This window comes from Lithobates pipiens, unplaced genomic scaffold (genome assembly GCF_037356315.1).
Source record: "Lithobates pipiens isolate NorthernLeopardFrog02 unplaced genomic scaffold, aLitPip1_a1.2 Scaffold_23, whole genome shotgun sequence".
Lineage (NCBI taxonomy): Eukaryota > Metazoa > Chordata > Amphibia > Anura > Ranidae > Lithobates > Lithobates pipiens.
The window spans coordinates 160916036-160942620 of NW_027507785.1; the positions used below are offsets into that span (position 1 = coordinate 160916036).

The window sequence follows — 26585 nt, forward strand, 5'->3', positions numbered from 1 at the left end:
TCTGTACATACAATATCCTTTGATGTTATTGTATTATGTTACAGAGTTGGGAAATGTTTGCTTTTCCATTATGTGAATAGTGAGTGAATACTGACTGTACTGTGTAAGCTCTGGAGACATGCTTCTAGAGTGATGTCGCTGAAGTCGATTATTTTTTTTTATAAAAAATAAATAAACATAACTACATTTGTAAGTGTGAATGTCATTAAAAAGCATATTAAATGCTGCCGTATTTCACATGGAGCATTATATGTATAGGAACAAGTATTGCAACATGGCTACTTACAGTGGGTATAGAAAAGAATCACCCCCTTTAAAATAATCACATTTTGTTGCTTTGTGGTCTGAAATGAAGACAGAGTTTTTATTTTATACAGCTGTATTTACTCCATGTAACTCAGCTGTATTTACTCAGCGCCACATCATAATCACCGAGTTGGAAAAAGGGTCACCACCCACCCCTGCTCCCCCACCACTTATAGAAATTGCTTGGAAGCTCAATCAGTTGTAGCAAATCATCTTCTCAAATGGCACACAAAGCCATTTGACTTTCACCTGTGAAAATTTTGATTAACTCAGCATAAAAAGAGCTTTCCTGGAGCATTTCAGTGTCTGGCAGTACAACTGAAGCAATCAACTATGGATGGTAAGGCACTGGCAAAAGATCTCTGGGATAAAGTTGTGGACAGGCACAAGTAAGGAGACAAGCTAAAAAAAAACGCCATGTAACATCTGCGTTCAGACTCTAGAAAAGTATATATAAGCAGCCAGCAGCAATTTGTTGATTACAAATTAAAAGCAAATAAGGAAAAAGTGCAGCAAGTAACCTAATCAATTATAACATCAAAGTCCATATAATATAGTTAGCTTGTAAAGCAGAGACCCCTGCACCAGATTTCATGTAAAAGATGAATGCACACAATACCACAGTGATGAGGTCAATCAGCTTACCAGAATGAAGTAGACCCTCAAGTTATAGAATAGTCTTAAAAAAAAAAAAAACGTTTAGCCACTATACTGAAAATCCCCATCTATATAGTAGATCAAAGGTTATCTAGAATCCAGCGATATCTGGGAAACGTTGACCTATTTAATGTTAATAGGTCAAGCAGGACCTTTCCCTTTCATTGAAGGGTAAATAAAGCAGTTATTCCCAGCCACTGAATAAGCAGATGCAATGATCCACAAGCTTCTCCCATAGGATAAGGGGCATAACCAGGCTCATTCACTCAAGGCAAAGACAAAACCCAGCTTTCCAATAGGGGTGTGCATGTACAACGACCCACCCAAGTCAAGGACATTATCTGCCTGGTCCAAATCAACCAGCAAAAGTGACTGAAATATTCCACAAAGGAGTCTTCTAATCAGAGATGAGAAAGACATCCATCCAGTAAAGCATATTGAATATGGGTGGGATACCTCATAGGGGTGAAAAATCATGTCCCTGAACATTTAAGGTATTTTAATTTCTGTTGGTGTCCTCTCTGTAAAGTTTTTTCACCTGTTGTCCCTGTAATAACACAAAAGCATGGGGAAATCTCAACAGGAACGGACGCACTAATAAAAACTATGAAAGAAGTTCCATCTCTGTCCCACTCCATACATATCTGGCTAGGTGTAGATTCACTTTTAAGGTGGCCATGGATGGATGAAAATCCATCCAGGTCACTGCTGGGCAATGCCAAATTTCAATCCATGTGTGGCTACTGCAGTTGAACAGTTGAGTTCTGCTCAACAGCACTGGCTGGATAAAAGCCTCTTGATCTGTGGCTGCAGCACTGATCTGTGTATTCTGAAAGCAAGAGAGCCTTGAATGTGTGGAAGGGGAAATCTGTTTAAATGTTCTTTAGAACCATGTGACCAGCTTTAATAAACAATAACATAAAAATGGTTCAACTTCAAATTGAGCTCATCTTGTTTGCCATGGATAAACCACAAACTGAATAATTCCTAACAAAATAAATGCATCTTTAGATTGAGTACCAACATTAAAAATACATGCCATAATAATAAATTATTTTCAGTGTATTGTATACCTTTACAATAAATCAAGGCAGTGTGAAGCTATTACAATGTAGTTCATTAAAAATGCAATGCCAGTTCATACAGACAGGTCATTTATTGAAAGTGTTCACCTTGTTACATTTAGTGCTTGCAATAATAAATTATAGTTATAATACACAAATATAATCAGAATTCTACAAACTACAACTAGTGTAGAAACATAATGGTAGGTAGATGATAGAAGTCACAAGACTGATATATACTGCTAATGATAAAAGGTATTTAGGAGTTTATATTTACTAAAATAATTGCATTTCCATGTTATGTTTACAGTGGGAGACCAGATATCATGGATGCAGGATCCTGGGTTTAGTAACACTTTAATTTATAACTGTCTAGGCTTACTTATAACATATTTAGATGTGCCCCTATTTTTAGATTACTTGGAGTTATAAGCTAAAAGGTGACATCACAGCTGTCCTACCAACTGCCTTACCTCATTGTGATAACACTTGCTGTCAAACATGTCCCCTGTATACTTATTAATATTGAGTAGCAAGGCCCTGTCGCTAGGAGCGAAAAAAAACCCCAGGAGATTCCGTTATTTTATACTGTTATGCACACTCAGTAGATTGCTGACTGCATGTTATCAGCATGCTGTCCGGACAAGAAAACCATCAGCCACGATTTTCAGAGCCAAGCCTGAGCATCAGACAATGTAGGATTTTTACGCAAACCCCATCATAACTCGAAGTCCACAGGGCAAATTTTCAGAAAAATTTGGGGAAAAGCGCCAAAGCCTACAGAGGATACAGTGTCCAGGAACAGTGAATGTAATTGGCATAAATAAAAGGCGCGTCTTGAGTGTTTTAGTACAACACTGATCTAACAATACAGAACAGTCACCAAAAGAAATGTTGTGCTTTGAACAGTGGCAATGCATATCAATATCTAAAGAGTACCCACGTCAATGATAACTACAATTATTTACAAAGTTGCCATATAAACGGTTCAAATGCCTTGACCTGAAGGAGAAATCATTTCCTTTAGAACAAGATGTAGTAAGTGGTTCTGTTCAGCTGTTAAAAGTGGCCTGCAAGATAGACAAAATGTGTTAGTATTGATGGAATAGGGCATATAACTAATACTATGATGGGAATACAGTACATATTGTTACCTACTAGTAGTCCAAAAGAAGCAATAGAAATGGAATGTTCTTACATACTCAAATTGGAATGTCCCTGCATACTCAAACTGGAATGTCCCTGCATAATCAAATTGGAATGCTAATAATTTAGGGTACTTTTATAGCGCTGTTAATTTACGCAGCGCTTTACATATACATTCACATCAGTCCCTACCCTGAAGGAGCTTACATTCATACATATACAGGGGGGGCAATTTAGACAGGATCTGATTAATCTATAAGCATGTCTTGTTAGAGTGTGGGAGGAAACCGGAGTACCCGGGGGAAACCCACGCAGGCACAGGGAGAACATGCAAACTCCAGGCAGATAGTGTCGTGGTCGGAATTTGAACCTTTTTGCTGCTAGGTGAAAGTGCTACCCACTACACCACTATGCTGCCCCATATCTTATTATCTGTAGTTTTCCAGGAGTTGTAAAATTTATTTTATTGTAAAAAATGTTTAAAGGATATCGAACAATGGAACAAACTCTAAAGCAGGTGTTCTTAACCTGGGGTCCTTGGACCCCTAAGTGGTCCAATTAATGGGTTTCAGGGGGTCTGAGTGTCAGAGAAAAAAACATTTACTATACAGCCCTCCCACTTGTCTTTTCAACTAGCGTTTTGCCCACTAAGCGTCTTTTCACTTGTTGGCCCATGTTCACCATTTAAGCATCATCATTTTCTGCACAACCACCATCTTGCGCCACTCCATAACAGCAAGTGCTAGTTCGGTTTCTAGTAGTACAGTAGATTTGAACAGAATTAAAGTTGTTTTGTTTAATTAGCACAAGCAGATTGTATTTCATTTTTGTAATGATTGTCTCTACTTTTTTGTTAAGATTTGTTTACTTTATTGAGTATATGTGAATATTTCTACAGAGGGTGTACATAGCTTTCATCAGATTCTTAAAGGCCTGTGACTCAAATAAGGTTAAGAACCATTGCTCTAAGTTCAACATTGAGAAAAAATAAGGGTCAGGCTAACAAACTGTCCCCACTGCCCCAATCTAAAGCATCTCTTGAGTAAGGGACAGGCCCATTTAGAGCTATCCTTAACCACTTACGGACCGAGCCTCTGAGATTTGGTGTGAAGTTAAAATCATTTTTTTTTTCTTGATAGAAAATTACTTAAAACAATATATAAATGTTTGAGGGTTCTAACACCCTAGAGAATAAAATGGCAGTCATTGCAATACTTTGTCACACCATATTTGCGCAGTGGTCTTACATCCCTTTCACACCAGGGCGTTTTGCAGGCACTATAGCGTTAGAAATAGCGCCTGCAATCCGCCCTAAAGAAGCTGCACCATTGTGTGTAGTGTGAAAGCCCGAAGGCTTTCACACTACAGCGGTGCGCTGGCAGGATGTCAGAAAAAAAGTCCTGCCAGCAGCTTCTTTGGAGCGGTGAAGGAGCGGTGTGTTTACCGCTCCTCCACCGCTGCTCCCCATTGAAATCAATGGGGCAGCGCTGTTGCGGCTATTGCGGCATATTGCCGGCGGTTTTAACCCTTTTGCGGCCGCTAGCAGGGGTAAAAGCTCCTTGCTAGCGGCTGAAATTCGCCGCAAATCCGGCGGTAAAACGTTGCTAAAAATAGCGGCATTTTACTGCCGACGCTATGGGCGGTGTGGTGTGAAAGGGGTCTTACAAGCGCACTTTTTTTTGGAAAGCAAAACCCCACTTTTTTGCATTGAAAAAAAATAAGACAGCAGTAAAGTTAGCCCAATAACGTTACACCAAGTAAATGGATACCCAACATGTCACGCTTCAAAATTGCGCCCGCTCGTGGAATGTCGACAAACCTTTACCCTTAAAAATCTTCATAGGCGACGTTTCTACAGGTTGCATGTTTTGAGTTACAGAGGTCTAGGGCTAGAATTATTGCTCTCGCTCCAATGATCGGGGCGTTACCTCACGTGTGGTTTGAACACTGTTTTCATATGAGGGCACTTCTCACGTATGTGTTCGTTGGCAGAAGGGCACGTACAGGAAGAATCACGTACCTGTATGTTGCCCTTTAAGAGGTGGCTGGGATACCCGCAATCGTCTCACTGAGAGGAAGGAATGCTAAAGTGAACAAGCATCTCCCTGTTCTGCCTAGAAACAGTGACACTGATCTCTGCTTCCTGTGATTGGAGCAGAGATCAGTGATGTGTAAAACACAGCCATGTCCCCCAAAGTTAGCAACATTCCCCTAGGACACACTTAACCCCTACACTAACACCTAGTGGTTAACCCCTTCACTGCCAGTGTCATTTACACATGAATCAGTGCATTTGTATAGCACCGATTGCTGTATAAATGACAATGGTCCCAAAAATGTGTCAAAAATGTCCAATGTGTCCGCCATAATGTCGCAGTCACGATAAAAATCACTGATCGCCGACATTTAAAATATATATATATATATATATATATATTTATATATATATTAATAAAAATGCCATGAAACTAGCCCCTATTTTGTAAATGCTATAATTTTTGCGCAAACCAATCGCTTATTGTGATTTTTTTTTTTACCAAAAATATGTAGAATACGTATCGGCCTAAACGGAGGGAAAACATTTTTTTAAATATTTTTTGGAGGATATTATAGCAAAAAGTAAAAAATAATGCGTTTTTTTTTTTTTTCAAAATCGTCGTTTGTTCTTGTTTATAGCGCAAAAAATAAAAACCAAAGGGGTGATCAAATACCACCAAAAGAAAGCTCTATTTGTGGGAAAAAAGGAAGTCAATTTTGTTTGGGAGTCACATCGCACGACTGCGCAATTGTCAGTTAAAGCGACGCAGTGCCGAATCGCAAAAAGTGCTCTGGTCAGGAAGGGGGTAAATTGTTCCGGGGCTGAAGTGGTTAAAAAAAATAAAAAATTCTTATTTAATTTTACTTTTTATACCATTTAAAAAAAAATGGTGTCACTTTTATTCCAATTACAAGGAATGTAAATATCCCTTGTAATAGAAAAAAAGCATAAAGACTTCAGATCTCACATTTACACTAAAATGCAATAAAAAAATAAAGGGTCGTTTAAAAAACAAACAAAAAAAAGTAAAAAAAAAACAACACATCCCTTTAAGAGTTATGGGCATTAGTAACGTTTTGACGTGGCTTCCACCCTGCAATGGTATGGAGCTGGGTGGGGGCCAGCTTTCCCTTACTCAGCGCCATACCACACACGGAAAAGGACCTGATGGTGTACAGCAGACTGGTGTACAGCAGATGGGGGGGCCCTCTCCTGCCACCAATAAAAGTGATCTTACGGCAAATCCGCTGACGAGACCACTTTTATCTGAAACCGCTCACTGAAGAAGAGGATACTGGGGTTATAGCAGCAGCTAGCTGTTGTATACAACCATCAGAAAATTTTCAGTGAGATCAGTCACCACTTCCCTTTTAAATAAAGGGAAGTGGTAACTGTATGAGAAGCAGATCCTAGTAAATGACAGGAAGAGGTTTCCCACACCAGTTAAGAATTATTAGACTACAGAAGCAGCTTTTTTGGACAAGGAGTAATTTAAAAAAAATGCATTCTCCGCATTTTTCTCCAAAACAATACCTGTTTTACCACCATAAGAGTTGGTGACAGGTGCACTTTAATTCTAACATTTTAAATCATTCACTTCTAATGCTAGTAACAAAAGTCTACCCATCTCACAAGATTGATCACTGCATTTCAAAGCTTGATAAACCAAATACATTTATAATCAAGTTATACTTTAGGAATTTATTTTTCAAAAAGCATATCTTCTCATCTGCCTGAAATAATGTTAAGCTAAGTAAGCCTTTGTAGAGAAGCTTATATGAAAGCTCAACACACCATTGCAATACAAGTTAAACTGGAAATAATATTTTCTGAGCAGAGGGGATGAGGGGGAGAATTGCATAACATCAATAGCCTGCTCAGTTGCTTGAATACTCCTTGAAGGCTTATATGAAGATAAACACAAGGATTAACCCGGTCAGGGAATACTTGAAGTTCTATACATTTGCTGTAAAATAGCTATAGCATGTCTTATACATTAACAGTTAAAAACACCTATTAGAGCTGCAATTCTGGCTAAAATGAGAATCCACATTTTTTTGGTTAGAATAAAGTTCATGATTCTCTCAAAATTTTCATGGCGTAACATTATATTTCACATTTATTTATTTTTTAATTCCCAAAAATTGTATTTGAAAGAGCGCTGCACAAATACAGTGTGACATAAAATATTGCAACTTCTGACATTTTATTCTCTAATGTCTCTGCTAATATATATATATATATATATATATATATATATATATATATATATATATATATATATAGTTCGGGGATTCCAAGTAATTTTCTAGCAAAAAGTACAGATTTTAACTTGTAAGCAACAAAATGTCAGAAAAAGGTCTGGTCTTCAAGTGGTTAAACTGCCCTCATCTACAGACTGAAGATCATTCCTTTCATCTACAAGAACTGAGAGATGCATTGTATGTCTTCTCTTCTCTATCTCTCAGAGCTGAGGAATGTTGATAAACATTGGTCTTTTTTTTTTTTGACAGCTCCGCTCTACACTGTTTACATAGAATCGTGGAAACAGCTGATTATAATCATCTTTTGGCGATTAATCATGCAGCTCTAACACCTATCTAAAAAAACAGTTTACACTAGCAGATAACTATAAAATGTGCAAATTTACCTTTTTGTTTTGATTAAATGTACACAATTACACACAGTGAATTAAATAGAGCACTGTAGCACTCACCACAGTTCAACTTGAAGTACTTTAAGAGACTCTATATCATTTTCCTGGCACGCCATCTAAAAAGGCAAAATGAAGAGGCTCTTTAAAAGTTTTTACACACTTAAATAAAACTCCTTCCAAGAGTGTCTTAACACAAAGTTCATAATTTGTAGTATTCTACTATATTTATTGACCATATGATACAGTATGATTTAAAAAAAATGACATCCTCCAAGTGATATTAAAAATCAGCACTTGTGGACAAAGTTTCCAGCAATGAAAGATATGCATTTTTAGTTTCTGAGGCCAAATGATTTGATTTTGGCACATGCTGCTTGGGTCACACCACACGGTAAGTAAACTGCAGGAGGGATTACATGAGGCTGGGTTCACATATATGCGAATTGGCATTTTTAAATGCATCCAATTCTCATAACATATGAATCGTAATGACTTTCAATGTTGCCGCACTGGACTCCAAACAGCAATTTCCAGCCTTACTGTGAGATTACTTTAGGGTAGCGTAAGGTTAGTGTTAAGGTCAAAGGTTAGGAGTTTTAGTTCAACTGTTAGGGTTAAAATTAACCTATCATTCGCTTTATCGTCAGGAATAATTCTAGAGATGTCACAACAAAGTCAGGCAATAGTAGGTGTTGCTGTGGCCTTCCAACCATTTTATATATTTGTTTTTACAGTAGAGACTAATTAGCCCTCATGAAGAGGCAGCAAAGACTATTAAAACATTTTTGGTTTCTGTAACGCTCGCCTCAATGATTAATGCGTTTTAGTCACAAGGTGAGAGGCAACAGTAGGATTAAGTTCACACACATGAGCAGACCTTGCCATCCCTCTGAAAAGTAATCCCCGGTGGAGTTTTTTGTCTGGCAATAAGTCAACTCCTCAGCGCCTGCTTTAACTTCCTAAAGCCCGAACCACTGTTGCAACCAGCTTCACATTCAACGGGTACTATCCGGCAAATGTGATATTTTGCCATGGCTGCGCACATTTACATCTCTGTATGGCTGCCTTTGCAGTAGGGGTGCACATCTTCCCTGGTCTCACGATTTAGTAATGATTATCATGTCAACGATTTTATTTGATTCCACAATGCTTCATGATTACTGCCCATATTTTTATGTGGTTATGGAAGATGGCTGGCGAATGGGGGTGAGGAAGACATAGGATGAGAGATGGCATGCCGGGATGACATCATGATGAAGCAGGTGTGGGGGGTTGGGGAGGGGTGTACAGTATGCAGGTGTGTGGGGGGGTGTACAGTATACAGGTGGGTGTGTGGGGGGTGTATACAGTATACAGGTGGGTGTGTGGGGGGGGGGGGGGTGTACAGTATATAGGTGGGGAGGCTCACAATACAAATGCATTGGTTCCTTGAATAATGTGCCTTCAGAGTGTGGTATAGTCTCCCCCCTTCAAAGTAAGTATGCAGACAGCTTTGTAGGGAGGTCAGTGTTCCCCTGGCAGTAGGTTCCTACTATAGTGTGATAAGTACGGGCCCCATGCAGGCTCCTATCATCACTGGACACCGACTCCACTCTTCTTCCTGCCCAAACCTGCCTCCTAGGCAACGTCATCATTCAACAGATTCCGTAGATGATTCAAACTTCTTCCTGTACGAGTGAGAAGGAGGGGGGCAGGAAGGACTTTGACAGGGACGCGCTGGGACATCAGTCAAGCAATTCACAATTCAGCTGGTCTCTGCATCGATGCAGAATCGTTTATGGCTGAATCGCAATGCATCGTTGTGATGATTAATTCCGACACCACCTACTTTGCAGCTTAAGGTAGGCCGACATTGGGATGTAAAAAATATGACTCAACTGCCCATCTACCTTTTTTTCTATGCTTTGAGGTGTTGGCATTGTGTGCGCCAGTCACAAAAAAAAAAAGAAAAAAGAATGCATATATATATATATATATATATATATATATACACACACACACACACACATATATATATATATATATATATATATATATACACACACACACATACCGTATATATGATTCTAAATCCTGGCTTAGGAGTTTCGTTTTAGGTTAAAGTGATTGTAAACCTCAGACATGAAAATATGACCAAACCATATCCCTCTATAACGTGTATTTGTCTCACTATAGAGCACTCAGTGTAACTTCTGTCCGCTGGCTCGTTGCTCTGCTATAAGCATGAATTGCTTCTGCCAAGTTTTCCTGAAACCAAGAGAAATATGGTGACAGGGAAGGGATTGATTGACAGCCCCAACTTTGTTCCTGTGTGAAAGGGGTGGGTCTCTTCCCTCCAATCAGCTTTAAAAGCTCTGCTTGTTGATGTAACTTCTGCTCTCTGCCATCTGCTTTTCAGAGCTGAGTGATCCTGTTTAAATTCTGCACTTTAAACAGATAAAGGGGGAAGACGCTGTAGATAAAACACATACAACTTATGTAGGAGGATGCGTTTCATCTCTGTGTATCACCTGATGTCAGTCACTTTACTGGGTATATTTATATGCAAGGGTTTAAAACCACTAAGTGTTAAAGGTTCATTTTAGCTGTTAGGTTAACCACTTGACAACTGGTCACGTAAACCTCCTTCCTAACAGACCAATTTTCAGCGGTGCTCTCACATTTTGAATGACAATTACTCAGTCATGCAACAGTGTACCCATATTAAATTGTTGTCCTTTTTTCATATAAATAGAGCTTTCTTTTGGTGATATTTAATCACCGCTGTTTTATTTTTTGTGCTATAAATCAAAAAAAAGACTGAAAAACACAAAATTGTTTCTGTTAAAGTTTATTTCAGCGTATTGGCGAGTATTGCACATTATTGCAGAGTATTGTACAGTATGGGCACAGAGAAGCGCTGTGGGCATTGTAGATCTAGCCCACAGCGCTGCTAAAAATGATCTCTCCCCCTGCACTGTACAGATCGGTACAAAGAGGGGAGGGAGGAACCATCATGATATGACGCCAGCTTGTTTAAAAGGGATCACGTGGTAAAAGGCCTCTACAAGTGGCCATTTACCGTAATTTGTGATGTGCCGGGTCTTCCGGACGGATGTTTTCAGGAGCGTGCCCCAGGGGGCGCGTGAGAGCAACATTTTGGTAAGACGTCCATGTACGCCATCCCAGAATAAGCAGACTGCGCTGTAGACGTCTTCCGGCTATGGCCCGGTCCGCAAGTGGTCAAGTATCTAAATCAAAAATGATTTAAAGCGTTTGTTAACCGAAAAAAAAAAAAATCATATTCTGGTCCCTTAAAGCAGATTAAACAGCACAGCACTTTTGCCGTGTAATCTGCCCCCTCTAAACTGTAAAAAAAAAAAAAAAAAAAACGGAATATGCCAAGTCCTGTATGGTCACCCCCTCTATTAGAGGCATACCACACTGTATTAAGCATTTTTTTGAAAACAAATGCTGTAAATACACATTTTCAGCTGACTTCAGGCTGGTCACGTGACTCACGGCCGCTTTACAGCTGAGACAGAGCTTCTGCGGGTGGAGCCGCGCGGCCATGTGATCTCCCCGGCTGACATCAGAGGGAGATCACGGCTCTTCCTGCAGAAGCCACCCGTCAGAGCTGGAAAGCAGCCTTGAGTCATGTGACCGGCCTCAAGACAGCTGGAAATCCGTATTAACAGCTCTTGTTTTAAAAAATGCTTAACAGTGTGCTATGCCAGCCTCTAATAGAGGGCTGGCATAGACTTTACAAATAGGTTCACAAACACTTTAACCAATTTTGGATACAGTACTTTTACTAATGGTAAAGGGAAGGCAAATGGGTCTTTTGTTATCTTTTTCCTTCATAATTTTCAGCATGGTACCGCAGGGAGACCCAATTGTTACATAATTCATTAGCGATTATCTTTACACATAAAGGCAAAGTCCAAGGTTGATGTGCTTTGGAGCAGATTAAAAATTCCCCACAATAACAGCCCTCAAGTTATTAGGAATATGCTATGCTTGAGATATAGGGAAATAATACTTGCCACAACAGATTGTAATAGCAGAAACACCTCTTCTGTCAAAAAGTTCACTGTAAAAAAATAAATAAATCTGTGAGTAAGGCTTCAACTGCATACAAATTGAAAGTGTTTAGGTTTGACTTCATATTATATAGGTTTTACATCCTCTTCTACATTCCAAAGTCCCCCTGCGCATTACACAGAACAAAGACCCCCCCGACACATTACACAGACCCAAGCCTTGTGGGTTTGGTTTACTATGACACTTACAGCATTCAAAGGAGCTATGTGAACGGACTGGCAGTGATTTTTTTTATTTTTAGAGTAAGCCGTGGGCTGTCCCAGGGCCAGGAGAGGCCGGATGGCTGGCATGACACCCCATATCAGACACACACATCACATGAAATATGAACAACGCATATACCTGTATATGATAAAATATACATGCGAATAATATATAACACCCACACCATACCTCAGTGACTTAAGTAAATTAGTGCAATGAGAGCAGCTAATGCTACAACTAGTGAATAGTAGGGTGATAAGACAGCACTGGATAAACTCATTGATTAACAGCGCTTGCTAAAGTGACAACGTGCAAACAATATTAAATACAATAAAAAGCAACTGTGGAAAAACTGTGTTGAAAAAATAAATTATATCAAATTAAAAAAACAATCCCTTTACGGGATTCCAAACAGTGAAGTTATAACAAAGTAAAATGTGACATAGTCCATGTATCAAACGATGCAATCCATGTTCCTGTGTAGCTGATCTGACAGGTACAACTGTAAACACTCAAAATTCAAAGTCTGTGTGGCACATTCCTTCCCAGAGGTAAAGACAGACAAAGATGGCATATAGATCCCTACACACATCGTTGACCCTCTGTCTTACGACAGGAGGAGTCAAATTGTGCACCGTGACCAATTGCATATTTCCAGCCGGGACTTCCTTACGAACGTCCAGCGGTGCTAGATATCCCAAGTGTGCGCTCCCAGGTCTGTTGATGTGAGCTGTGTGGATGGGCGGTATGTCCCTTTCCTCAAATAGGCTCTCAGAGTTTTCCTAATGGTGCTCTGCAGAGTGCAACATCAGCCCTCCTCCCACCCTTTTTCTTAACTCTCAGACAAGCTTTAAAATTCAGCACTTTGAACAGATTTAAAGAAAGGGCTACAGATAAACAGATACAACATATGTAGGAATATTTGTTTTCTCTGTGTATCACCTGAGGCCAGTCACTTCATAGGGTATGTTAAAGGGTTTACATCCACTTTAATAAATTAAAATAGACATTGTATACAGTTGATGTGGGAGTGTGTGTGTGTGTGTGTGTGTGTGTGTGTGTGTGTGTGTCTCTCACATAGATATGGCTTATTTTATTTATATTGCGATTTAGCAGTTGTGTCTGCATTTATATTTATATCTATGTACAATATAAATTTTGTGTACAAGGTTGTGTTTTTCTTTTGCCAACAACCACCAGCTACAGGAGAACTGTACTGTGTATTAGTATTCTTATTACATTTAAGTGGGTATTAACAACAACAACAACAATAATAATAATAATAATAATAATAATAATAATAATGTCTTCTAAATCTCAACTCCAAAAATAACTAGTTATTTTTGAATCATAGCACACCTAATTAAAATACCAGTACACCTTACAATACCAGAGGTTTCAGTCAAGTAATTACAAGGGCAACACCCGCTAGACAAGCAAAGCCAACAAATTACTAATCTGAGTCAAGATACTACTCCCAGGGTTTTGCCGTCATCTCCATACTAAATCGCAGGATGAGCCAATAACTAAAACAAGAACATGGAAGCTGAACACTTTAGTGCACAGTTATGAACCTCAAAAGTTTATGAAATGTCCAATTCCCTATCTTAGGAAAAAGCTTTTGTTATATTATATTATATATATATATATATATATATATATATATATATATATATATATATAGAAATTAGAGTTACGCTTACCGGTAACGTCTTTTCCAGTAGTCTTTCAGGACAGCCACTATGAGAGATAGACTCCTCCTCTTCCTCTGGAAACACTGCGCCAGCCCATAAATTCTTACTTCCCCTGCCGGACCTCAGTTTATATCGAGAATACCTCCGGCCAGCTGAGGAGACACAAGAACACATTAATAACATATTTATCAAATACCATTATCTTGCTGCGCTCTGGTCTTTTGCAAGACTCCCCCCAATTTTCGGGTGGGAACTAGGGCTGTCCTGAAAGACTACTGGAAAAGACGTTACCGGTAAGCGTAACTCTAATTTTCCCTAATCGTCTTTCAGGACAGCCACTATGAGAGGATAAGCGAGCACTTACCAGTTAGGGTGGGACTACAGCTTGCAAAACCTTTCGCCCAAAGGTCTGCTCACCTGCCGACACCAGATCCACTCTGTAGTGTTTTACGAAAGTGGAATAGCTGGACCATGTTGCTGCTCTGCAAATCTGCTCTGGCGTAGCTCCCACTCTTTCTGCCTGGGAGGCTGCCATAGCTCTAGTGGAGTGTGCTTTAATACCCACTGGGATTTCTTTCCCTGCAACTGAATAAGCCTGCTCGATGGCTACTCTGAGCCACCTAGCAATAGTGCGCCGGGACGCTTTACAACCTTTTCTGGCCCCGGAAAACAAAACAAATAAGGAATCTGACCTTCTGAATGTTTTGGTCAGTTCCAGATAGTGTAGGATACATCTCCTAACATCCAAATAATGAAATTTTAGTTCCTTCTCACCGGAGGGATTGGGACAAAAAGAGGGCAAAACTATTTCCTGGCTTCTATGAAAGCTGGATGCCACTTTCGGCAAAAAGGCTGGATCGGTCTTTAAAACTATCAGATCCGGAAAAATAACGCAAAAGGGAGCCCTGACTGATAAGGCCTCCATCTCACTGACCCTCCTGGCAGTTGTTACTGCTACCAGAAACACTGTCTTCAGAGTAAGCTCTCTCAGAAAACACTCCTTTAAAGGCTCAAAGGGGGGTCCAGTTAAGCTCTGTAAAACTAAAGATAAATCCCATCTGGGAAAGGACAGACCCTGGACCGGTCTCTGTCTGGACAGGGCCCTAAAGAACCTGACTACCCATGGGTTGGCAGCCAAATGATCTTCTAAATAAACACTGAGGGCTGATACTTGACCCCTAAGGGTACTAATGGATAAGCGCTTATCTGCCCCACATTGTAAAAATTCCAAAACTGCGGAGGAGCTCCGTACTGGGAAAGAGCTCTCTGCGCACCACTTGTTGAAACGCAGCCAGACCTTTTCATAGATCTGGCGAGTTTCCTTCTTCCTACTGTCCAGGAGGGTAGAAACTAGTCTCTTTGAAAATCCTTTAGATTTTAATAAACCCTCCTCAGTAGCCAGGCCGCTAACTTCCACTGGCGTACCTGTGGGCAGAGTAAATTTTGTGAAAAACAGTGTAGCGCTTATTTGTTTTTACATTACAATGTGACCAATGTAGTCAATACATGTATTAGACTATGCAAAGAAATAAAAAAACACATTTAAAACATTCATTGCTGTATGTGCAAAGCTAGAATGTCCAGACAAATATATGAAAAAATGTGTCCAAAGAAAAAATGGAAAAAACAGCATGGAAACAAGTGAAGAGTTCTCCGAATTTTCCAAAGTATCTGTGTGTGATACGATGAAGTGAAGACAGTCCTACACCTTCTCCAAGGAATAATCACACAATCACCGCGTGAACCCTCCACCGCATAAAATGGGGGCTTACCAGATTTAATAGATCCTACTCAAAATTATATTTGGAGGATCATATATGCTTGTAGATATACATAGGCTGTTTTTGGGGTGTTGTCCTTTTCTGGAAGACTTTCAAGTGTGGCTATTTCCTCTGCGGTATGTCTCCATCCACATAAATCATCATAGGTAGTGGGATAGATATAAAGGAAGAAAGCAGGGACCACAATAGTGTAACTCCGTTTTTCGTTTCAAGTAATTTAATAAAAAATTATCAAACTCACGTGTACAAAGAACATAAGCGCTTTTTCAATAAAATCTCAGGCTGCAGTGAAGTCCCGACGCGTTTCGTCTTAAGCAGACATCATCTGGGGCAGAGGAGATCGTCCCGAGGGGGCAAGAGTAGGGGAGGTTCTACCGCCAACTGCTTTAGCATTGAGAACCATGCTCTCTTGGGCCAATGTGGAGCCAACAGAATCAGAGATGTGCTTTCCATCTGAAACTTTCTCAGAACTGCTGGCAACAACGCTGGAGGTGGGAAGGCATAGCAAGTTCTGAAGTGCCAATTCTGGTTCAAGGCGTCCACACCTAAGGCTCCCTCTCCCCTTTTTAGGGAGAAAAAACAGGGGGTTTTTGCATTGTTTTTGGACGCGAACAGGTCCACCTCTGGATACCCCCATCGCTTTATTATGAGATTGAATACCTCCTGGTTGAGAACCCAATCGCCCTCCCTCAGCCTCTTTCGGCTGAGAAAGTCTGCTACCACGTTTTTCTCTCCCCTCAGGAAAACTGCTGAGAGCGAAAGGGTGTAGGTTTCGGCCCAGGACAGGATCTCTGTCGCTAAAGACAACAGGGTTCCGCTTCTCGTGCCACCCTGCTTGTTTAACCACTTGCTTACTGGGCACTTAAACCCCCCTCAGTCCCAGACCAATTTTCAGCTTTCAGCGCTGATGCACTTTGAATGACAATTGCGCGGGCATACAACACTGTACCCAAATTAAATTTTTATCATTTTTTTCCCACAAATAGAGCTTTCTTTTGGTGGTATTTAGTTACAGCTCGGAGTTTTATTTTTTGCTAAACAAACAAAAAAAGATGCAAAAAAAAAAAAAAAAAATCATGTTTTAATAGTTTGTTATAAAATTTTGCAAACGGGTCATTTTTCTCCTTCATTGAAGTGCGCTGATAAGGCGGCACTGATAGGCTGCATTGGTGGGCACTGATGGGCTGCATTGGTGGGCACTGATAGGCTGCATTGGTGGGCACTGATAGGCTGCACTGGTGGGCACTGATAGGCATAGTTAAGGCGGCACTAATAGGCACAGATAAGGCGGCACCGATGGGCACAGATAAGGCGGCACTGATGGGCAAAGATGGGCACAGATAAGATGGCACGGATGGGTGGCACGGATAAGTGGCACGGATGGGTGGCACGGATGGGCACTGATAGGTACCACAGATAGATGGGACTGATGGGCACTGATAGGTGGCACTGATAGGTGGCTCTGATGGGCGGCACTGCTGGGCACTGATGGGCGGCACTGCTGGGCACTGATGGGCGGCACTGCTGGGCACTGATGGGCGGCACTGGGGTGCAGCACCTTTGAGGCAGATTGGGTGGCACTGTGGGTGGCACTGTGGGGTGGCACTGTGGGGTGGCACTGTGGGTGGCACTGTGGGCACTATGGGCACAGACGGGGGGCACTTACTTTTACTTTTAAATCTACTTCAGGATGGCACTGCGGGAGGCAGGTGGGCACTGGCAGGTGGCATGTGGTGCCTTGCATTGCTGGCCGTGATCGGGACTGATGTCCCGATCACGGCCGCCGGTGATCGGCTTTTTTTTTTTCTCCTCGCGCTGTCAGCGCGAGGAGGAATAATAGCCGATTACCGGCTCCGTTCTATCACATGATCAGCTGTCATTGGCTGACAGCTGATCATGTGATAAGGGGTCGGGATCGACCCCTTACACGGATCGGTGATCAGGCGAGTCTCACGGACTCGCCGATCACAGAGCGCGCCGCGCGCGCCCCTCAGGGGGCGCGCAGGCCGCTCAAAACCGGGACGACGTCAATAGACGTAGTCCCGGTAATCTAGGTCCGCGCTAATGCCGTCATTCGGCAATAGCGCGGATCCCAAGTGGTTAAATAGGCCACTACGGAAGAGTTGTCCGACCGCACCTGAATGTGGTGACCCCGGAGCTCTTTTTTGAAGAATCTGAGGGCTAGTCCCACTGCCCTTAATTCTTTCCAGTTGGACGATCGAGTCAACTCGCCGTCCTCCCAAGTGCCCTGGGATAGAAGGGAACCCAAATGTGCCCCCAACCTTTTCCACTTGCATCTGTGGTCACTACCCGAGAAACCGGGATGAGCCACAGACGCCCCTGCGACAGATTCGTCATTTTCCTCCACCACCAGAGGGATCTCTTTACCTGGTGAGGAATATGTACTAGGGTGTCTAGAGCCTCCTGACTGTGGTCCCACACCCCTAGGATGAAGGTCTGTAGGGGACGAAAATGTAGCCCTGCCCACTGCACTGCTGGGAGGGTAGATGTAAGGAGACCCAATACTGACATCAGAACCCTTATGGAAACCAGCTGGTTGCTCTGAAGAGAGGCCACCGCTCTGTCCAGTTTTTGTACCTTTTCTCTTGGTAGAAAAACTCTCAACAGTGTTGAGTCCAGCAGGAAACCTACATAGGAGATCTGTTGTGAGGGGATCAGGCTGGACTTTTCCAAGTTCAGAAGCCACCCCAGGTCTGTAAGGACCCCTTTGGTTAGATCGAGATCCTTGACCAACTGTGTTGGGGATGCTGCAAATAAAAGCAGGTCGTCCAGGTAGGCTATTATACATATCCCCTGGAGCCGAAGAAAGGCCATGGCTTCTGCCAGGACCTTGGTAAAAATGCGGGGTGCAGAGGATAGCCCGAATGGCAGGGCCTGAAACTGAAAGTGTACTGTTTCTCCCCCTAAATCTATGGCAAGGTGTAGAAAACTCTGCGAGGCTTCCGCTATAGGGATGTGTAAATACGCGTCCCTTAGGTCCAGAGATACCATGAAACAGTTGCGGGGCAGAAGAGCCTTTACTGAAAAGATCGATTCCATGCGGAATCTTTTGTATGTCACTGAAGCATTCAGGGGCTTTAAGTTCAGAATCAACCTGAACTTCCCTGAGGGTTTTTTCACTACGAAGATGTGAGAATAAAACCCCCTTCCCTCTTCTGCTTTTGGGACCCTGAGAATAACATCCTGATTCTCTAATTCCCTCAGAGCTTCTAGCAAGGCCTCGGCCTTTACCATGCACCTGGGTAGATGCGCGACAAGGAGCCTTTAAGGGGTTGGTCTTAAGAATTCCAAGAGGTACCCCCTTCTTATTACCCCTAAAATAAATTGATTGGGGGATATTGTCTCCCACTGTGGTAGAAAGGCCCCCAGTCTTCCTCCCACTGTAGCTGGAATGTCACTGGGTTTTACGGGGCTGGACAGGAGGGCGAAAAATCGTCCCTCCTCTGCCCCTGCCTTTTTGGGGCCAGGTTTTCTTTTTCCCCTCTGGTTTAGAGGTTTCCCTACGCCCTTGCGGTCGAAACCCCTTTTTAGTTTGTACGGGGGTTTTCCGTTTAAGAGGAAAGGATTTTTTCCTGTCCGCTGTCCGGTCTAGAACAGTGTCTAGCCCTGGGCCAAAAAGGAGGTCCCCCGTCAGGGGTATCCCACATAGCTTTATCTTGGAGGCATTATCCCCTGGCCATGTTTTTAATCAGAGGGCCCTCCTGCCACTCCTTTTTAACTGTTTCCATTAAAACTTCGTGCACTGGAAACACCCTTCTTTTTGGCTCCCCCAAACCTGAATACATTTGGTTATGCAGGGTTAGGGGCTTTTTATCCGTCTGGATACCGAGGGTTGCATAAATTGCCTTTAAGAGGTCCTCTACCTCATCAAGGGATAATTTATATCTGGAGGCTTTCCTGGACCCGTCCTGGTCCTCCCCCTCGGAACCCTCCTGGGAATCGGAAGAGGAACTGTCTGGAAGTTCCCTACCTGTCCCTGAAGGGCCTGCAACCTCTGTCCCTCCTGTACTAGCAGGTTGGACCGGAGCAGAACTCTGTGCTAGAGGTGGGGTTGTATCCTGGGGAGATGGACCCGTGGGAAGCTGAAATTTTTCAAAAAGGGACCTAAAAGAAGAGAAGGTGGACGAGAGCTCTTTGACTGAAGCTGCTAGTCCTGACTCCTGTTCAGATTCCCTTTCCCTAACGAGGGAGTCAATACAGCCTTTGCACAACACTTTGGTCCAAGATTCCCCTAAAATGTCCCTACAGGAGGCACACTTCTTTTTAGAGCTATGCATAGACCTAGTTTTTTCCGTAGCTTTCTAAAAAAAAGGGAAAAAAGAAAAAACAGAAAAAGTCAATCCAAAGCTCGGGATACAACCCTGGGAGTGCACTAGACCCTTTTTTAAAAGAAGGAATCTGAGCCTCCCCTCCCCCCTGGCCACCCAGGGGGTCTGCCCCCCCCATGATAGAACCATACATTGGGGTGGGGGGATCCTAGATAGAGAGTACCCCTCCCCAGGGTGCTCTTACCTTAGGAATGCTGGAGATAGAGTCTGTTGTTTGAGCCTCAGCTTCCGACATGACTGCAGGTGGCTGCTTACTACAGAGTTCCACACTGCCTGTGCGCGTTCTGAACTCATCTCCAGCTTGTGCCCGGCCCTCCTATCAGCTCCACGACCCGGAACCGGAAGTCGATCGTTTGAGGTCAAGCCTTCGTTTCCGCCGGATACCACGTCGCCTGTCGTTCGGCCCGCTCGGTTCAAAGAAAAAAAGGGGCGGACTGTACCCTTGTACAGGGAAATCTTCCGAACGGCTTGCCAGCTGCGTCCCTGTAGACGCGATAGGAGTCCCCCACAACCTGAAGCCGCGCTCGACTCGGAAGGGGTGGCAGTACCTGGTGAGGTAAGTAAACCGTTCGACCCGCCCGACACGCGGACGTTGGTTTCGAACGGTTTGAACCCAGCTTTCTCCAAACGAAGCCCCTGCTTCTTTCAACCGGGTTCTTTAACGACAAAACGGCCACAGCCTCCCCGACTGATCGGTCTGGTTCCTTGCACAGTGTCTCCCCGCCGGAGGAAACACTAATAACTGAGGTCCGGCAGGGGAAGTAAGAATTTATGGGCTGGCGCAGTGTTTCCAGAGGAAGAGGAGGAGTCTATCTCTCATAGTGGCTGTCCTGAAAGACGATTAGGGAAAAAATATATATTTATTATATACACATATAGGATATAACACACCCCTGTTAAAATGTCAGGTTTCTGTGATGTAAAAGAAGGAGACAAAGATAAATCATGTCAAATTTTTTTCCCCACATTTAATGTGACCTATAAACTGTACAACTCACTTGAACAACAAACTGAAATCTTTTAGGTGGAGGGAAGTAAAAATAAAAAATAAACTATAATAACTCTAGTTACATAAGTGTGCACACCCTTACACTAATACTTTGTTGAAGCACCTTTTGATTTTACTTCTGTCTTTTTGGGTATGAGTCTATCAGCATGGCACATCTTAACTTGGCAATATTTGCCCCCTCTTCTTTGCAAAAACATTCCAAATCTGTCAGATTGTGAGGGCATCTCCTGTGCATAGCCCTCTACAGATCACCCCACATATTTTCAATCGGATTTAAGTCTGGACTCTGGCTGGGCCATTCCAAAACTTTAATCTTCTACTGGTAAAGCCATTCCTTTGTTGATTTGGATGTATGCTTTGGGTCTTTCTAATGGTGAAAGATGACGTTCCCCTTCATGTTCAGCTTTCTAGCAGAAGCCTGAATGTTTTGTGCCAATATTGACTGGCATTTTAAGCTGGTCATACTTTCCTCTACCTGGACTAAGCCAGTTGTTCCAGCTGAAGAATAACAGCCCCAAAGCATGGTGGTGGCAGCATCATTTTTTTTTTTGGTGATGTGCAGTGTTGTTTTTTGGGCCAAATCTATCTTTTGAAATTATAGCCAAAAAAAGTTCAACCTTGGCTTCATCAGACCATAACATGTTTTCCCACATGCTTTTGGGAGATGGGAGAGGTGGAAAAATTACTGAAATTATCTATCTTTGATAAAAAAAATTCACATTGCAGAAACCTGACATTTTATATCCAGTGTGTGTGTGTGTGTATATATATAATATATATATATATATATATATATATATATATATATATATATATATATATATATATATATATATATATATATATAGTTCTGTTCTCTGAAAATAAACCCATCATGCTGCTAAACTAGAAACTGAAAGTCTGCTCACACCTGCAGCAATCTCTTAAAATCATCCACCAGCCCCGAAACCCATGGCAACCCTCCTGTAGTAGGAAAATCAGCTCCTGCCCCACCTTTTTTCCGGGCACCTTTAGTGGTCCATCAATGTGATAAGTATACTTTTGTTCCAACAAAAAAGGTAAAGAAGGTAAAGAAGTGGGGGCGGTATAAAGCTTTATGGCTGCATTAAAGTGGTTATGTTGACAATGCCCAAATCTTCATAAATGCATTAACACCTAAAAACCAAAAGCCACAGCAGTTATGGCACAGTGTATTAGGCAGACTACTCAAAATGAATGGGCTGTGACACACAAAAATGAAGCATAGTGCTACACACATTTAAAAGCCACCACTCCATGAATGGTGTAGTACTAAACCATGGGTAGTGTGAATGAGCCAATATTAAGTACTACTATTAAAATTGTATAAAAATGTGTAAGGAAATTTTATTTTTAACACCTCAGTCAAAAGGAGGCAGTTCCATCAGAAACAGGTACAGGAATCTACATACTGTGTGTACACTATCTGTTAATGTACATCAGCAGATTGCAATGATGTAACTGCTACCCTGTACGGAGTTATTTACCTGTCTTCATGTACTTGTTTGTTTTATTTCTGTCCAATAAATGTTCTGGAAAGTAGAATCTCTTTGCTTACTCAGAGCTACAGTCTCAGCATTGCATACTAAGCTGTCAACCATGCATTACGGTTGAGGGAAGGCTGCTATTATTGGAGGATTCCACCCCCAGTCGACATTTAGAAATATAATGACGCTGGAAATGTCAGTGAAAGACAATCAACTAAACTACATGGGCATTGGGGGAGTCTCAGGGCTGGAAGATCCTCACCATGGTTGTGACTGTCAAAAGCTTCCCAGTCATACTTCTCTAGAGTCTGTGCATGTTCTGGTAGAAGTTTTTGAGGGGGAGGCTGAAACAAGAGAGAGAAAAAGAAAAAAAAATTAAGAAAAGTTACAATAGTTCAGATGCGACATAAGTAAAAAAAAAAAAATACAAACAAAATGGCATTAAACCTTTGACATAATGCTTATGTACTCCTACTACTACTGTAGGCTTGGGAGAGGGAAGTGTAAAATGATGTTACAATCTGCATTAGAAAGAAATCACAGAGCTAGGCCTGTAATATCCAGCAATCATTCTAAAACTTGACCAGACCCCATTCCATTAGATTCTTCCCCTTTTCTCTGGGTTTCACATTAGCTTGAGATTCAAGTAATGTTAAACATTTGTTTGTTTTTATTAAAATTACTCAGTGCATTGCTTTTGCACAGAGCAGCCCCACAGTCCCCTGTAGTGCTCCAGGCCCCTTTTCTCTTCAGTGAGTGTCCCCATGGAAAGTGTCTTTTCATGGGGGCACCTGTGCGGGCTTGCGCTTGAGCTACCCTGTTTGTGCCCATTGAAACAGACCGGGCAACTCTTCCCCGCCCCCTGGTCACTGCATTTGATTGGCAACAGCAGGAGCCAATGGCTCCCATGCCTATCAATCTGCCCAATGAGGAGGAAGACAGTGGCGAGAGTTGCTGCTCTACTGCACGCTGCTGGATCAGATTGGGCTCAGGTAAGAATAAGGGGGGCTGGGGGGATTCTGCAGCAGAGAAGACATTTTATGCATAAAGGTATAACACCTTGAGGCTTCAGAACCACTTTAAGAACACAATAGACAATAAACTACTTGTTAAACACAAACACACATAACCTTTGAATTTTAACAATGATGTAACACATCAGCTTTGTTCATGCTTCCGCTTTGCAACAGCTGGCCATAACAATATCATGAAAATCTTTTGGTTACCAAATAGACTTTTCATTATGCTGGAGCCTCCCACATATAACTGCTTTAAGTGCCTGTTTATACCAGGACGGGGTGCAGAAAACCCGCGTTCGTCACCCCCATCGCGTTCAAAACACACTACCGTTGCAATCTGCTGTAGTGTACCATAGTTGTAAGTTAGCAACACCCCAAAAAAAGGTTGCAAACGCAGTGCCTTTGCCTGCACTGGATCACTTAGTACAGAAATACCATGCAATTCAATTGCAGTGCATTTTTTATAGCGAAGCACTACTTTTGATGTGGTCCAGTGTGATTTAGCCCATTTAAAGTGAATGGACTAAAATTGCATCACATGTGAATCTCACAGGAATATGCAACATGCTCGTGGTACAATTTCTGGTGTGAACTGACTCTAAAAAAAGTTTTCTGCACACAATTTATATCAATTATCATGCGTCTCATCCACGTACAAAACAATCAATAAAAAAAAAAATCATCATGGAGGTTGGACTATACCCTACTTATTTTACTTATTTAACATGTTGTGGCCCAGGTAACATATATAAATTACTTCTGTGAGTGTCTTTTTTATTACCGGATACAATAGAAAAAATTTGTTCAGGATTCTAGAACAAAAAAATCCTCCTCACTACCAATAGCACAAATTTGTAGGTGAAAGTTACCAAAACATCTACCTAAAGGGTAAAAAGCCTTTGAGGAAGTCACTAGTGAAAGCCCAAATTAAAGGACAAGGCGTTATCTGACCAATTCACTTCTAGGTCAACTTATAATCGGTCAGCATATTGTGGGGATGGTGGAAGATCACTGGCGGTGATTACTGGAACTAAACAGCACACAGACATGAGGAGATGCATACACTTTATTGTTGAATTTTGACAATGGTAATTACCCTTCATAGTCATCAGTGGGAGGATCTGTACACTTTTTGGACAGTAAAGTTGCTGCATACATTCATGGATTTAGGTTATGTTAACTGGAATTTATTGATAAGGCATATGTATTATGTCACTTTAAGTATTGACGGATACTCTTAGTATTGTACACATAAGTGTGTGTGTGTGTGTGTGTGTGTGTGTGTGTGTGTGTGTGTGTGTGTGTGTGTGTGTGTGTGTGTGTGTGTGTGTGTGTGTGTGCAGAAGTGATTAAATACTATGAAAAGAAAGCTTTATTTGTGTGAAGAAAATTATAAAAAATTCACATGGTTACAGTGTAGCATGACCACTCAAATTTTCAAAGTGTTACAGTGCTGAAAGCTGAAAAATGGCCTAGGTTGGCAGGGGGTGTAAGTGCCCTGTATTGCGGTGGTTAAAAGATGTTACAGAACAAAGTAGACATCTACGGATGGCCATATATGATCAAATTTTTCATACAACTAGATTCGACCAATAATTTTGCCAGCCAAGAAAGCAAAGTGAGAAAAAATGTATTTTGAGATTATGTTGTATGCCAATAACACTTTTCAATCATTTGTATCAATTAAGAGAATAGCTTCTTTGTTGCATAAATATATTAGAATTACAATAATTACTGCTTACTTGCAACAGCATGAGGAGGAGGACACGCGATACTTCACATTTTGCTATAATGTCCAAAAATGCTCCTGTAATGCAAAATATTACACAAAATAAATAAAAAACATAAAAGTCTAATGTATGCATTTTTTTCAATCCTGTGTGTTGTTCATTTTTCAAAATTTTCTTTACCAATTCACAAGACATTCTTTTTTATCCTTTTTCAAATCACTCGATTTTTTATAACATGGATCTGGTGAAGTTTCTACGTGTGAGGTTTTATTGATTTCTGCAATATTTGGTTTTAAAACTTTACTTTGTAATGAGTTACTAACAAGTCTGCTGAAGAGGGATATGGCTTAGCAAATGGCTGAATTTGCATATATATAGCATTATCTTGAAGACATAAAATTATTTTATTTTAGCAACAACATTTACCATACCATATTTAGGGCAGTATCGCCCAAATTCATCTGTTTCACAAAAAAAAGTTGTATAGACTGTTGAATACTTTATTGCTTTTGTTTTTCGACAGATAGATAACCAGATAAAACATTAAATTGATATTAAAGTTTTTTTTGTTTTTTTTAAACAACATGTTATACTTACCTGCTCTGTGCAGTGCTTTTGCGCTCTCTCCTGTCAAGTGCCCCCAAAGCAAGCACCTTGGGGGGGGGGGGGGGGGGACGACGACAAGGCTCGCTCTCAAACTGTGGCTCTGCATGTTCACTCACACACAGGGCCGTGGCTTGGCCCTGCCCCCTCGCTCTTTTCATTGGATTACTGGCTGTGATTGACAGCAGCGGGAGCCAATGACTTTAACCTGTTCCCGTCAACGCTATAGCCGAATGATGGCTACATTGCGGACCTACATTGCCGGGAGGCAGTCGATACAAGTCCTCCCCTTTGCACGCTCCCTGCAATCACCAAGTCTCCCGGCCCCTTAACACGTGATCAGCTGTCAGCCAATGACAGCTGGTCACGTGATGCAAACAGAAGATCAGTAATCTTTTTAAAACAGCTTACCTGTAAAATCCTTTTTCTTATCGTACATCACGGGACACAGAACCATATTAGTTACTATGTGGGATGTCCCATAGCAATGCCAACTAAAGGGAGGGAGACACAACAAAAGTAGGGCACTAAGAGACTAGAGGACTTATACTGCAGCCTGTAGTACACTGTGCCCAAAGGCGATATCCTCATGACCTTTTACTATCTATTACTATCTATTTGATAGAATCTGGTAAATGTATGGACTGAAGACCAAGTTGCGGCCTTGCAGATCTGAGCCATGGAGGCCTGGTGATGCACTGCCCAGGAAGTACTAACAGCCCTGGTGGAGTGTGCTTTAAT

The 26585-nt window shown here is 41.7% G+C and overlaps 1 protein-coding gene across 2 annotated transcripts in view; it reads right to left on the reverse strand.

Moving 5' to 3' along the window:
* Positions 1-2100: 2100 nt before the first annotated feature.
* Positions 2101-26585, reverse strand: part of LOC143927976 (40-kDa huntingtin-associated protein-like) — an 86296-nt gene continuing 61811 nt past the window's right edge. For both annotated transcript variants that reach the window (XM_077452514.1, XM_077452513.1), the window contains 5 exons: positions 25254-25318; positions 22755-22836; positions 11893-11939; positions 7928-7983; positions 2101-3097 (listed from right to left, as the gene is read on the reverse strand). In XM_077452514.1, the coding sequence (XP_077308640.1) occupies positions 3016-3097; positions 7928-7983; positions 11893-11939; positions 22755-22836; positions 25254-25318 (332 nt within the window). In that variant the 3' untranslated portion in view covers positions 2101-3015. The remainder of the gene's footprint in view (positions 3098-7927; positions 7984-11892; positions 11940-22754; positions 22837-25253; positions 25319-26585) is intronic.